Source organism: Thermobia domestica, chromosome 14 (assembly GCF_964235325.1).
Source record: "Thermobia domestica chromosome 14, izTheDome1.hap1.1, whole genome shotgun sequence".
NCBI lineage: Eukaryota > Metazoa > Arthropoda > Insecta > Zygentoma > Lepismatidae > Thermobia > Thermobia domestica.
Genome location: NC_137467.1, coordinates 189,764,540 through 189,780,785, shown reverse-complemented (window position 1 = coordinate 189,780,785; position 16,246 = coordinate 189,764,540). Strand labels below are relative to the sequence as shown.

The 16,246-nt window shown below is 34.9% G+C and overlaps 1 protein-coding gene across 2 annotated transcripts in view; it reads right to left on the bottom strand.

The window, feature by feature from the left end:
* The window catches only part of LOC145670505 (FHIP family protein GJ17503-like), an 89,379-nt gene extending 78,380 nt beyond the window's left edge, over positions 1-10,999 (bottom strand). For both annotated transcript variants that reach the window (XM_081739254.1, XM_081739255.1), the window contains exon 1: positions 10,291-10,999. In XM_081739254.1, the coding sequence (XP_081595380.1) occupies positions 10,291-10,440 (150 nt within the window). In that variant the 5' untranslated portion in view covers positions 10,441-10,999. The remainder of the gene's footprint in view (positions 1-10,290) is intronic.
* Positions 11,000-16,246: the final 5,247 nt, after the last annotated feature.

The following is a 16,246-nucleotide window of genomic DNA, read 5'->3' as shown; positions in this document are numbered from 1 at the left end:
GACAAAACCTCACAGAAAAAGGCACATAAGGTACGGTCAAGCGAACGTAAAAGTAGAGATGCAAGGGCTCGGGGTAAAAACGGCTTAAAAAAAAAAAAAAAAAAGTTTTTTCTGCTTCGCTTTTTTGCTTGAGAAATTTTGGGCTTTTTTCAAAATTTTGTTTTATATTGATATAGCAGATTTTGTTTCGCTTCTCTACAGCACAAAAACTCATTTAATTAGTGGTTGATGTAGGTAATAATATAAAACCTAAAATAAACCATGAATTTCGAAAACATTTTTTTAAAATTCTTAACATACTTACATTATGAATTCGTAAGGATTACAATAGATGTAATAATTTTTTAACCTCTTATACACAAAAGTAATTACTTTTTATTTTAAATAATGATACACAAATAACTAGCAGTATTGTATATAGTATTTTTACTTCAAAATATCACACACCCTCTTTTTGAAACAAAATAAAATAAAACATGAGAGAAATACATTTATATGATAATCTTAAAGGCTGCACATCAAGAGCTTGGTTTCGAATGGTTCTGCACATTCTTGAAACTTTTAAGTTTTAACTTTCATATACATTGTATGGATATTTCGAACAAATATTTCATTCATTGATCACATACGTAATAATCCGTTACCACCTAGCAGATGCTTCGGATATGCAAAATCGGTAAAATTCCGAATTCTATAATGCACTGACTGTTCCTTAAGCTTCTTTAGAATCGGGCAAGTACCGAATTTTCTGTTCATGGATCATATGCGTAATAGACCGTTCATCTGATCGTGTGGTTTTCTACGCTTATCACGGTTTACCTAGTCCTGAAGTTTTCTGAATTTTTAACGACAGGAATTCAACTTTCTTTTTTTTTTTTAAAAAAAAAAAAACTATGGAATACATTTAAGAAGAGTGGAAAGTATCAATCACTGTTTCAATTCACAAGAAAGGCAACAAAACTTATAATAATTAGCGAGGCATTTTTCTTAACATTATATTAACAAGATTGATTCCATACGCAAATGAAATTATTGGAGATTATCAGTGTGGATTTAGGAAATCGATCAACTATCGATCAGATTTTTACTATTCGATCAATACTCGAAAAGAAATGGGAATATCTTGGGAATGGGAGTATCCCAGTACATCAGCTGTCTATTGATTTTAAAAAGGTTTACGACTCGGATAGGAGGGAAGTATTGTACAATTCTTACAAAATTCGGAATACCGAAAAAGCTAGTTAGATTAATTAAAATGTGTTTAAATGAATCCCCGAGTAAAGTCTGAGTAGAAAAATTTTTGTCCATGAGCTTCAATGTCGAGAATGGTTTGAAACAAGGAGATGCGTTGTCGTCATTATTATTATTCAGCATTGTTCCGGAGTACAGTATGAGGAAAATTAAAGATAGCAATCAGGCCCTAGAGCTGAATTGTATTCATCAGGTCATGGCGTATGCTGATGATGTAAATTTAATAGAACAATAGAAAGAAAAGCATAGGCCTTACTAAACGCTTGAAGCGACATTGTTTAGAAGTAAATGCAGAGAAAACTAAATATATGGAAGTTCACCGGGATCGTAATGCGGCAAATTGTGGATTCGTTAAAATATCAAATAATACTTTCGACATAGTGGATACTTTCAAATATCTAGAATAAATATTACCAGACCAAAATCATATCCACAAAGAAATTAAATGTCGACTGAAATCAGGAAATTCGTGTTATTATTCAGTTGAAAATATTTTGTCGTCACGAATTCTATCGAGGAATTTAAAGCTAAAATTATATAAGACGATAATCAAGCCTGTTGTTCTGTATGGTTGTGAAACATGGTCGCTTGCGATGAGGGAAGAACACAGACTGAAAGTATTTGAAAATAAAATCCTGAGACGAATATTCGGACACGAGAGGAACGAGAATGGGGGAAACTTCATAACGAGGAACTACATAATTTATACGGTTTACAGAACATTATTAGGGTCATCAAGTCTAGGAAGCTCAGGTGGGCAGGTCATGCAGCCAGAATGGAAGAAGGTAGGAACGCTTTCAAAGTTTTAACTGGAAATCTAATCGGAAAATTAGATCGGAGAATCGACGTGGAGTTCCTCAAGGCAGTGTTCTGGGCCCACTTCTTTTTTTATTATACATGGACGATTTGCCTTCTTTGTTCACAAACAGCTCTACCAAAATTCTTCTATTTGCTGATGATTGCAAACTCTACAGACAAGTTAAATCAGAGTACGATGATCTTACTCTTCAGCATGATGCTTCTATTCTTCTCAACTGGTGTAACTCTTGGAAACTTAGCTTAAACATCGAAAAATGTGCTTCTCTTACGATTTCTCTAAAAAAAGGACCCTATAAACCACATCTACAAAATTGGTCATCAGAACATAAATCCTGTCACCTCTTTCAGAGATCTTGGTGTTATCATTGACAGTAAGCTTACTTTTGCGGATCATATAAGCACAATATCTTGTACTGCTATGAGAAAACTAGGACTCCTTTATCGCTTCACTGACATAAAAAATCCTAGTTCTTTAAGCTTATTCTATAAGTCATATGTTGCTCCCACTATTGAGTACTGTTCTCCTATCTGGTCTATGGCCTGCCCTACTCATCTGAAAAAATTAAATTCTGTAATTAATTTCTTTTTAGCCATTGTATCCTACCGACCTCACCTTCGAACACTTCCAAAAAATGATGTTTTAACATTTCTCAATATCAAACCTCCCCTAGTGAGAAACAAAATTTCTGACCTAATATTTTTGCATAAAATTGTAAATGGCCATATGTCATGTGAACAGTTATTAAGTCACATCAATTTTCGCGTACCCGCTAGAACAACACGATCTAGTGATCTCTTTTACACTCGAGCTGCGAGAGTTAATATTGTCCAAAGGTCCCTTCTAAACCGAATTGTTAGCACGTATAATAAGTTACCAGAAACTGTAGACGTTTTTTCAAATGAGCATACCTCCAGATCAGATATAAATGAACTATCTTTGTAATGTTGCCATTGTACTGTACTATCTTGATTTCAAATTGTTATTCTATTGTTATGTTACATAATTGTTAAAATGTTTCAGTGTAAAATGGCCTAGTCCTGTATCTGAAACCTATTATAAATAAATAAATAAATAAAGCGTCCATTAGGAAAACCTAGGGGCAGATGAGAGGACAATATTAAGATGGATCTCGCAGAAATAGGAATACAAAGTAAAAACTGGATCCAATGTCAGGATAAATGTCAGTGGAGAGCTTTTGTGAACGCGGCATTGAACTTTCGGATTCCATAGGCCATAGAGAGAGCGAGAGAGAGAGAATATATTTAAGTTAAGCACAACTGCACAACAACCATGAGTGAGTGGTTAGTTTTTGCACTTCAAAAGTTTTTCTTAATTCCATCTGTGAATGTAGAGATAGTACGTCTACTGTGAATCCTGGCCGACTTCCTTTATCGTTTTTAAATCGTTGCTATTACTAATTACCAGCAGTGACGGATTTGCGAAGGGGGTTAGGGTGGGGATGTCTTACAGATTGAAGCCTGTACCCCGAAATTGCGGAATTTCTAAAACAATCGAAATATTTGTTATGCCTTTACTCATAAACTTCAAGCTCTCCTCAAATAAAAATTAGGAAATTTTACAAAAATCAAACATTAAGCAGAGAAACACCTCCCAAAATACTTTTCTGAATCCGCTACTGATTATTTCTATAAAACTGTATTCAAGGTTGTATCCGGAAGATTACTGCTAAAATATTGCACAGTTACAGTATAACAAAAATGTGAAAGTACACTCTGACGGATATATTGAAAAACATAAGTTTAACTTATATACTAGAAGCTAGAGTAGGCCTACCAATCTCTAAGAAATGACGCACGGATGACTAAAAAGAAATGACGTAGAGAAGAAAAAAAAAAAATGTCGATAACTCAGAAGTTAAAATAAAGTTAAATATCCTCTACAACTGCCCTCAAATACTACGTACTGTATGTTTACTTTAATTCATAAAACATGTGCTCTATCCATCATGATGGTGAATTCCAGAGCGAAATATGGTGTTTAAGTCATGAAATCTTATTTAACTTTAGAGTATTTTATAAGAAAGCTATTCAAATAGAAAAATCATGAAAATAAAAAAAGCCAAAATTTCCAAAATTCTCGATCCCCGCCCCCCAAATTCTCGTTTTATTCCTGGCTTTTTATGTGCAAAAAACCGTCGATTCAAAAAAGCCGGCTTTTTTGCATCTCTACGTGAAAGTCAAGAAAGAAGCACGCTTCACCGTTTCATCACTTACCAATGGTTGGTGAGATGATTTTCGCTTACTGATGCCTTAAAACCAGAGTCGCTGACGAACACTGTGCCCGCCAGGAGGATCTTCTGACCAACTTACTTCTACAACTTAGTTAGATATTAATAATAGAATCATAGATATGAAAACCTAGTACACAGAGAGTTCTTCCTGTCTTCATTTACTGCCATTTCGTGTTACCGTTACCCAACCAGCGTAAAGAGTTAACTATGCATTAGCATTGCAAGCCACTTTAACTTTTGAGTTCTTCTGGTTCAGAATCAGTAGATTTGCCAGTTAAAAACCCATGTTCTGATAATGATATTAGATTATTGGAATGTAAGTAATTCCTTATCCTATTTCACATTACCGTCTCAAAAATTTTTGAAAATACAGACAAAACTGAGAGAAGGATACTTCGAACATTATGAATATCTACTTACAACATTTATTATCATGGGTTCCATGTTTAAGAGTATGTTCTTTTGTCTTTATAAGTGCAGATTGTAGCCCTACTACCGTTTTACGCATGCTACAGGTAAGATCAAGGTTGGCAAAAACCATGGTTTTTATTGAAAATAAAACTGTTTTTTGGTTTAAACCAGCGTTCTTTTTTTTTTTCTTGTTTGTTTGTTTGTTTTGTTTAAATCATTTGCTTTATGTATTTATATCACATATGAACAGAAATAAGTTTGTTTCACCTTGATGTTATTATGCAACAACCGGATTATGCTGGAAGGGTCACATAAGCTTAAAGTGGAGTCCAAATCGTTTCTCGACTTAACATCCGAAACAAATTGTCCTTCATTTGAACTCGAAACCGGGACTAATTGGCCGCAAATGTGATACGTCTGCCGACTCACTCACGAAGGACTCCTGATACGTTGTACTGATCTTTACATACTTGTTAATATAATTGTCAAGTGTCATTTCAAAAGGACAAACAGTTGCACAAGTGAAACCATTATACAGAATTACATATGGGCAATTTCAAAATACTGCAGAATACAGAACTAATTCTGTCCAAGTAAGTCCACCATGACTTTTATTAGTCCAAGTTAAAGAAATACGACGACTTAATTTGCATATCAGTAAGAAAAGTGAATAAAGATAAGAATTAAGTCCACTTTGGCTCTGAGCCATTTATACATAAATAGATACCAAAGATACTTCTGATTTCAGCAAATGCCTCTCGTAGAGTTTGTATGACCCCCCCCCCCCCCCGCTCCAAAAAAAAGTACGGTATTTCGAAGTATTTTATCAATAGTAAACATTATTACAACGAAACAATATTTAGAATTTTTCTTTGGCTGCAGTTGCATAACAATAATAACAAACTATAAAAAAAAAAAATCGCAAAAGAAATATTCATAAACTTATAAAAAAGTTGCTTTTGTAGTATAATCTCTTTGAGTAATGAATGAGGAATTTAGGTCTGAATATAATGCGAATATGCGGGAGTGACGTGATAACCCACAAATGTGTGTTCATCAAGATTTTACGAACTCCTACACTTTTAGGAATATTTTTCGTTTTTTGGTTTAAACGTGCCAACTCTGGGTAAGATCAACATATATTTTGATTTCTTGTATGTTCCCCCTTTAGAAATTAGAGCTCCGTAAATTTTACAAAACTGTGCTCTATAAAATGAGAAAACACCCTGAATTTTACAGAAAATGCCTTAGAATTGAAATGAAATTTTTAATTCAACGTACGTACCACTCTCTGAGACGATGACAAATGGAAGTAGATTAGTCTATTAGGCCTATTAAGGAATGGATGGAATGAAAACATGGGACGAAACGGGAGAACCCCCCCCAAAAAAAAAGAAAAAGAAAAAACATGATTCATAACAAATTTCCATTGTCTGGGACTTCGCACAAAATTTGAGTGCCCTACCGCAACCCACCGTGTCCGGATGCATTTGAAAAAATTGATTGTCGTATAAGTTATTCCAAATATACAAATGCATACCGTCTTTTCAAATATTTCTGGTATTTAAATTACATGAAGACTATAACCACATCATTAACACAATTTGCCATCGTTCTTGCGGAAGTAATTCAAATAGTTTATTTAAAAAAAAAAAAAAAAAATAGTTTTGATGAAAGCAAAGGCAATAAAGGCAAGAAACCTTTCTAACTTTGATTACTCAAAATAGCGAAATCACACGCTGTAGTTTCACTTCAGTTTAATTTTCCAATATCCTTAATTTTTTCCGTTTACTTGTTTCTAGATGCAACTTTTATGACTGCTTACGCATCTTATATAAGTGCGTACTACCTCCTGCGTATCTCAATAACTTAGAGCGAATGAGTGAAATACAATATAGGTGCTGCATGCAATTAATTCTATGTAACGGTGCAGATCTACAACAGACAGTCATAAAACTGTCATGTTGTGGTTAAAATAACAAGTGAGTGCATATGAAAGAGAAGTGCGTATCATATTAATTTCAGGTCAACTGCTATATCGCCGGACCAATTTTAGAAAATTCACCAGATGAATTAGAGAATTTATTTTGGTATTTGAGGAATAGTAAGTAAAAGTAAGGTGAGAACAACAGTTGAAGTTAAGAAATACTTGTTGTTAGTTGTTTTTGATGAAAGCGACATTATATGTGGAGGCGAAAGGGACTATTTGGCGCAGAGTTACACTTGTTATGATTTATGGGAAAGGCATGTGGGAATGGCCCGTAAATGACACGACTGTGTCATATCGTGTTTGAGGTTTATCGAGTTGTACAAAAACAAAGAGTGTATAGTTGTTGAAACTGTGTGAAAGGCAAGGGTCTACTTAATAGGCGAACAGTTTCTCGTAAGAGTGGAAACAAACTGAAATTACAGAAAAGAAGAGGAACATCTAACTAAAAATAATCAAACCTAACCTAATTTAGTACAATTTGCACATTTTTTTTATGGCATTTAGTATTTCCCCCAAAGCTGTTCAACACAAAAGCCATGCATTTTATGACATATAAAGTGTTTTCCCACTATAATCGTTTATGCTTATACCCACCGCTGCTGATGCGCCTGCTCCCTACGGGGGGAAGACACCCTCGCTATCGCTCGGGCCCCCTGCTACGATCCTGCCTGACTAGTTTAGATAGTATTCGTATTTTTTAATGGCCACCTAGTGCAATTGGGTTCGTGTTTTATGCACTTTTTGAACAACAATCAGTACCAAGTGAGCCAGGGTCACAACCTAGTATTTTGGGGAGGAAACTAAATAATATTCTTTTTTTCTTGATTTTCGTGTGCTCTTACATGTCTTAAAAAGTTCTAGTATGAAACCATGATAAGTGCTTTAACCTATACAAATGAACTCTTTTATCTCATATCACATACATCTAACTATAATAACGTATCGTCCCTTCGGGACTCCACTGTAGCGAACTGGTTGTATTCGTGCTTTTTACCTGCAGCATAGCACTAGTTGCTTAGGATATCTTTCACAAGCTTTTATAGTATTCGTCCAGACGTATAATTATACCCCTACGGGATCAGATCAGCTTGCACGTATATTAATCTGTATGCATTTCAGCATGCGTCAACAGAATAACGGTAGAGAATGTCTTACACAATCATTTAGAGCACAAAAAGTGAAGAAACGTAATATATATATAGCTACAGGGTTAATTTCCATCATGCTCCGCTGTGATTATTTATATCACGGTAAACCAGAGTTTTCATTGAAAAAAGCAAAAACCCGTTTTTTTTTTTTTTTTTTTTTTGGTTCAAATAATTTGCTCTATGTATTTATATCACACATGGACAGAAATAAGTTTGTTTCACCTTGATGTTATTATACAAGAGGGTTATGAGAGAAATTGCCCTCCCTTTAAATTCGAAACCGGGACTTATTGGCCACAAATATGACACGTCTGCCGACTCACACGAAGGACTCCTGATAAAAATACATTGTATCGATCTTTACATACTTGTTAATATAATTGTCAAGAGTCATTTCAGAAGGATCAAAGGATAAACAGTTGCACAAGTGTAAAACCATTATACAAGAATTGCATATGGGCAATTTCAAAATACTGCTAAGTACAGAAGAACTAATTTAGGCATTTATTCCGAAGTTGGGCGTCCGCTTTCGCCACGTTTTTTCGCTGTCATCTCCTTTCCACACTTTCTGCAATTTGTTATTAGGTTCATTAATCCGTGCTCTTCACAAACTATTAAAAGATTTTGCTCGTTATCAACGTATTGCTTCACAAATGTTAAAACTGTTAGTTCATTGCCCTTGTACATTCGCCATGTTGATAACATAAATGCTTGTTTCTTTCCCACAATGCAACTATTCGGTTACCTTGCGCCAAGTAGTTCCCTCCGCTCGCCATATAGTCCCATGTTTATAACCGCTTATATATAACAAATAAACAGATTTTTCGAGACTCTTATACATTATCAAGCACACAAAAGATCAAATTATCCATATCTTTCCTGTAAATTTTAAAAATTTTGCTGGAAACGGACGCCCAACTTTGGAGCTCTTCACAAACTATTAAAAGATTTTGCTCGTTATCAACGTATTGCTTCACAAATGTTAAAACTGTTGGGTTAAATTCCAAAGTTGGGCGTCCGTTTCCAGCAAAATTTTTAAAATTTACAGGAAAGATATGGATAATTTGATCTTTTGTGTGCTTGATAATGTATAAGAGTCTCGAAAAATCTGTTTATTTGTTATATATAAGCGGTTATAAACATGGGACTATATGGCGAGCGGAGGGAACTACTTGGCGCAAGGTAACCAAACAGTTGCATTGTGGGAAAGAAACTAGCATTTATGTTACCAACATGGCGAATGTACAAGGGCAATGAACTAACAGTTTTAACATTTGTGAAGCAATACGTTGATAACGAGCAAAATCTTTTAGAAGTTTGTGAAGAGCACGGATTAATGAACCTAATAACAAATTGCAGAAAGTGTGCAAAGGAGATAACAGTGAAAAAACTTGACGAAAGCGGACGCCCAACTTCGGAATATATGCCTGAAGCTGCATCAGTTCCCGAAGGAGCAGGACGCTCATACTTTTAGAGATTATTCATTGAGTATGTACGAACTTACAAAGGTGGTAACAAAGCGACTTTTATTTACTTATCGACTGATACGAAAATAAAAAAGAACATACCTGTACTTTATATCTGCATGTGTAGTGCCCTTGTACTTTATCTATGACTGTGTGTGTGGGGGGGGGGGGGGAATTTAACGTATATCTCATGTCATGTGCACATGGATACTTCTTATTATTGCGTAGAAAATTTATGGTATTTCATGTAGAAGTGGTAATAGAACACAGAAGAAACAGGGTTCTCATGTATACTATTACCAAAATCACAATAGAAACATTCAAAAACTTATTTAAAAAAATAACCGAAAGTTGCTTTTGTAGAATAATCTCTTCGAGTAATGAATGGGGAATTTAGGTCTAAATATAATACGAATAATATAGTTGAGTGAAACGTGATAACCCACAAATGTGTATTCATCTAGATTATACAAGTATCTTCCTTGTTTTGGTTAAAGCCATAGTTTAAACCACCTTGGTTTAAACCAGCCAACACTGCGGTAAACCAAACAGAACCTGACCTAACGTGTGCTTTATAAGTTGGAGGGAGTTAACGAAAGTTATGCCGTATGTACAAAGGATAATAGTGTAAGTACAAGGGATTAAACCGTTATTTCGGTAGTACTGAGTGAACATAAAAAACCTGTGTGTCACTTGGTTGTACAATGTATGCTTCAGTAATGGCATTTTCAAGTTTTGCATGTTGCTAGTTACTTACTTAAAGTAAGTGTAGTGTCTTAACAGTTAATTGCATTTAATGTTGACTCATAAAGTATTTTTCATGTTTACATAGCAGAGACAAGTGGCACATACTTGGCCTACATATTCTTTATTCAATTTACAGCTAATGTTACAGAAAGGAAGGGTTAACAAGTGATTACATAATAGTAATACAATGTATAAAGTCACCTTACCTGCGTATTTTGCATAATTTCATATGCTTGTTGCCAGTGTTTTCGAAAGCTATCATAACAGGCTGTTGGATCACATTCTTTTGGAGGGGAAATCGTTGATCTCTTTCCAAAGCTGGCTCGTAATGGGCTGCTTCTTGTAAGCCAACTCATTGTTGTAACAAATTATATTTTAATATTTATACACGTTTTCAAGCATATTTCAGCTAATACAATATTTGCACCCGACACACTAACTCGAACATATTTTCAAGTCACAATTTCCCCATAGGGAAACGTCGACCTACACTGTCGTCTCATTCAACCACACTCCAAAGTACGACTCATATTAATCATTTTTCACAATTTATTGTTGGGTATTACGAAATATATGACTTCTTGTACACAAGCTGTATTCACAACATATTCTTTAAAGCTCTGTATGAGCCTATTTATCCATGCATGAAAACTGTTTTTCACTTATAGCATCCCAGCACATCATTTCGTCCCAAAGAAACAGTTGACAATCTTTTTGCTAACGCGACAGAAGTCCAGGACTTTTGTCAAAACAGTACGATGTTCCACACAGCCCTGAATGGAAAATAGGTCCTCCCACTTTTATTTCAACAACCTTCCACTTCATCTGCATCGTCACGCATGTTCACTAAACAAGTCACGTTCAATCCTCTAGTATGATACAACCAAATATTCAACATTCCAACATGGCGCACTGCGTACATGTTTACACACACTTAGTTAGCAATTTCTGAGTACATTTAAGGGAATCTTTTGTAAATCTTTTAAGAGGTGTTTGTGTGTAACATATCATTTTTAAGGTGCCAATTTTATTTAAAGTAAATTTATCCGACATAATTGTCTTTCCGAGTAAAAGAAGTCCTCGCAAAAACGAGGTTTCCCAACACATAAACGCCTTGTTTACTATAAAATTTCCTTACTTTAATTTATCAATCCCCCATAAACCTAGAGATTTTGTTGTACACTTACAAATCGTAGAATGGCACTGTGTTTCAGAGTAGAGCGTACACCTCTGGTCCGAGGGTCCCTGGTTCGATTCTAGCTCTCATGCGTTTGAGGTGGATAATGTGCCTGAGGGTTTTCTTAGGTGTGAACCATTTTCTGCACTTTACCACTCCACCAATTGTTTCATAAATCACGTTCATTAACCATTCGTCTACATTAACTTAAAGGACACAACGTGGAACATAAAAGAGTAATGAAGACTGAGAATCAACACTGTATCAACGAATGCCTGCGATATTTCAGAAGCACAATTTAGCAAAGAACCCTTTGTTTGTTTTCTGAATACAACACAAAAACTTGTTTCCATGATAATTCTTTTATTTATTTTTTAATATCAGTTCTATAAAAAGTCCAACCTTCGACTACGACACTTTCTCGCAAGTTAACTGATAAGCATTTAAACAGTACAATAAACGTTAAAAACAAGGGGAAAAAAGAGACAAAAGAAATTGTAGATCACCACATTGACCTGCTGTAGCCACGAGAAATCAAAATATTCACATGGGAAGAAAATAGTCTTCTGAATGAGAAGCTCTTTTTGATCATTTTCTTTCTCTGGGTGATTTTTTTTTTATAGAAATGAAATAAAATAAAAATAAATATATGTTTAAAAATAGTCTTAAAAATACACGTGTTTAAAACAAAATGTTTAAAACTTATATAAAATTTGTTTAAAACAAAATCATTTGTTTAAAACAAGTTTTAATCATTTGTTTTAAACATTTTGTTTTAAACAAAACAACCCTGATTTGAACTCATGCCAAAAGCAATTACCGGTATCTTTCCAGCACGCTCGGCTATGAGGATCGACAGCAGCAGATGTTTGATTTCTGCTATATGTGTCTACGTGTCGAGAAAGTTATAACTTCAACCAATCAGAGCCGATTATTTAGCACCAATGGCTAGGATAGAGCGTGATTACAAATATGCATGCAACAGCACAAATTCAACAGAAGTGTAGTGTTGCCAAATCTGGTGATTAAAAAGTAATAAATGAACATTGAACTTTTTATCGAACATGTTCGTTTTGGTTAAACTATTGTTTATTGTGAATAGAATACTCAACAACAAAACTTTTATTGTATTATATAAAACTAATATTTTTTATATTATATATGAAAATAAGCGAGTAGCATATTCGTAAGCTATATCGTATAGATAATTAAAAGTAGCCCAAAACGTAGCGTGATGCCGAGGTTTGCCTCAGTCGAGACTCGTAATGATGCCAAACAGATCTGGATATGCTAGATATTTGTGAATCACTTGAGATTTTCAAATAATGTTTACGGTCTAATTTTAAAGACTTCATTACCTTCATTTTTTAAAATGTGTTCCCATTGTATTCATGAACTAAAGACCAAATATCACATAAACAACAATGAAATAAATTGGTGGATAGTGTACTTTATACATTCAATTCACCTAAAATACATTTGAATCTGAGTGAAATTTCTATTTGTACCTCTCCACTTTATATTCTTATCTAACACAATATTATTGGTGACAAACACCGTGCTAGTGGGTTTTTTCGGGGTTCTCCCGTTTCCTCACACTTACCTCATTCCACCATTTCATTCATTTCTCAATATCACCGAATCCTTTAGCCTAACCGACATAATCGTGCGACGTAAACTGAAAGATTTCACTTCATTTTTATTTTTATTTCACCAGCATTATTAAAGATTTACTGCATATAGTGGGATCCAAAAAATCCCATTCGGTTTTCTATCAATCCACAGTCAAACTCGGGATTGAATATAATATAAGGGGTTATTTTTAAGAAACAATAGAACTTTCTCAGCTGAGGTTTACATTATAAAGGTTATATATATATAAGTAAAAGGAAACACCTTCCATTGTACAACTGCAAATTTACAACCTAATATAGGTATACATATTATTAAACATTGAGCACTCTTGCGGCTAGATGGTAGCCTATTCGTTTTTGGAGTGGGAGACCCGGGTTTGATTTTCGGTGGAAGCTCATATGGTTCGGATCCCACGGTAACCTGTACATCCACGTATCACATAGGCTTGCTGGTGAAAGGAACACTAAACTTTAATTTAATATTAGAGCTACTGATATTAAAAAATACAGTAATGACTTATCAAGATGCCTTTCTGAATTTGGCCATCAAGTCCATTTTATGTTTTCACTTATTTTCTAGCAATGTTTCTCCGGGAACCCCTTCCGTCTCAGTATTTCCCAATCGATACCCCTGATCTAAGATAAATTAACACTAAAAATAGATTTAAAATGACCTTCATTCTGAATTTAAAATACACTGAGCTTCTGAAGACCGAGGACTATTTTATGCCTATTGGTTTTGCTGTGTTTGTCTAGCACATATTGTTTAACATTCATTTCTTCCCGCACTTGCTTCTTTTTTCTTAGGTATTTCAGTTTGAGATCGGTTCGTATTGATTTCAAAACAAGACACTAGCTAAACACTACAAATGTAATATACTCCACTTCAAAGAAAGCTTAAGACACAAATGTTTTACTTTTCTTTTAACATCTTCCTTCAGCAAAGGGGTTGGTTCTGTTCTCTGTATTGGAAAGAGGATTCGAAGGGAGTAGAGAGATTTATATTTTATGAAGAAATACCATTGTAAGCACTATGTGTTTATACTTACAAGGTAAGGACATGAACATGTCAACCGGACTTCCTAACGGAGTAAGTCCCAGGAGCCCATCAGGGAGTAATCTACACCCCCCAACACCCCCTAACACCCCTCCAAATTTCTTTACACACACTCCTGGATGGAAAAAGGCACTATTGTTATTTATTTATTTCACTTCAAAATACGAAGCGACTTCGTTCTCATGTACGGCTTCGAGAACCACATGACCTCATTGTTTCGGGCGGTGTTTCGATCGAAACAATTGACAAAACAGAGCCGCTCATACCTACCCTCCTGGGCTCCGCGGTCGTTTCCGAGAAAAGAGATTGATAGACAGATGCAGATGACTGAAATTGGCAGCGTCTTGAGCGGTCATTCACCTACCTCCTCCTCAATAAGGAAAAATGTGACAATATAGTAATAAGTCTATACCAGATTCAGTTGTAAATGCTACTCTGCAACAGGCTCGCAACCAGAGGGGGACTAGGGAGGGCCTGGCCCTCCCTTAATTTTTCATGTCCCCTTCAGACCTCAATACAAAATGCACAATTTAGATATTTGTAAGAGAATTTTTAATGACTTGGCCCCTCCTAACATATTCATGGCCCCCAAAAGCTCTGTGGCTGGTTTCGAGCCTGCTCTGCAAGTGGTGTATCAGCGAACGGGCGTTAGAAGGGTGTAGTTCAAAACGTTTTTAGAAATGAAGAGATCGATCGAAGTAAGAATTTTATATAAATAGGGCTCATAGGGAGTCACTTTTTAAACTAAAATTTACTTTTTTTTTTTAAAGTTGGTCACTAAAAGTTACTTTTTTTGAGAGATAAAATGACTCTTTCGTGTGATTTATGTTTTGCATTGGCAGTTTTTAAAGAAAAATATAAAAACAAATGGAGAAAGGCAGAAACTTGTTACTCATTACTCTTCTGAAAGCTTCAGTACTTGCTGTCACATGTGAAACAATCAGCTTTATTCTCACTTCAGCTTTTATTCTTTCTAAAGCACAGTGGATGGTTGGTGGATGCTTAAGCTCTCAAGGTGGGGTTGAGAACCCTTCTGTATCTATTCTTTCTTCTATCATAATAATCTTTTAGTTTTCTCTCGTAATACTTAGCGCTCCGTTGAACGTTGTGTGTGTGTGTCTGTGTGGTTCATCATGTTTGTCTTGTGTTATGCATCTTGTATGTTCTTCTTAAGAGTAGGTGATGAATTTGAATATTTCACGTGTTTGAGAACTCGTAATGCGAAGTTAAATATAATGTCTGGGATAAAGAAATTCGGAAATAGGCCAGAACCGGTTCCACTTACTCAGAAGTTTTTTACATCTGTTAAGTCTGCTTACCGTAACTACAAAGCTTACTTTGAAAACCTAAGAAAGGAGGAAGCTCAAAAAGAAGAAGTAAAGAAGAAACAAACAACAAACAGAGAGGTGATGGAGAAATTGAAAAAGGAAGAAACGAACATGATGAGATTTTGGTCACTTTTTCGTGTGCTTTTGGCCATTTTTGGCCACTTTTCAACTATTTACAAGAGACCAGATCACTATGAGCCCAGGGATTATTAAAATTAGGGTATATTAAATTAGACAAAACAGAAAGATACAAAATATTTGTAAATCGAGAAACTGGATTTCTGGAAAAGAACTAAATCAATGGATAATTTTCTTATGAAAGATATTCAGAGCCAATAACGTAGCCAGGAAGGGGCAGGAACGGAGATTAAGAGATCAAATAATATTACAACAATTAACGTTAACAACAGGGTTAGAATATTAAAATAATGAAATTGGAACTATGTACAGTATAAATTACTAAACGAATGTGATTTCAGCATGGGACGAGGGAATTTTTTCCCAATTAATATTTTGGAAAAATATCACCCACTAAAACTTGCTGGGGGTGAATAAATTGAAATAATAGCAGAATTTTGAAAAAAAAAAATAATTACAATAATTCGTATGTAATCAATTCACGTGTAATTACGGGGTAAAATAGTAGAGGTTAATTCCTAATACAGTGAAACTTCTCTTAACGGGCATCTCTCAATAGTGGACATCTTCATAAGAAGACAAACTTTCTTATTCTTCCATTCCATAAATATGTGTGGTGTGGTGTTATGAGAGAGAACCCTTCCTTTTAGGGACACCTCTCATTTACGGACAAATAATCGTGTTCCACCGATGTCCGTTTTGAGAGGTTTCACTGTATTACTTAGTTTCATAATAATAATAAATGCTCAAATGTGTGAACTTACTTTATTGAACCTACCACTGCGAAGAGCTGATCTTATTATTATTATTATTTGTAGTAGTAGTATT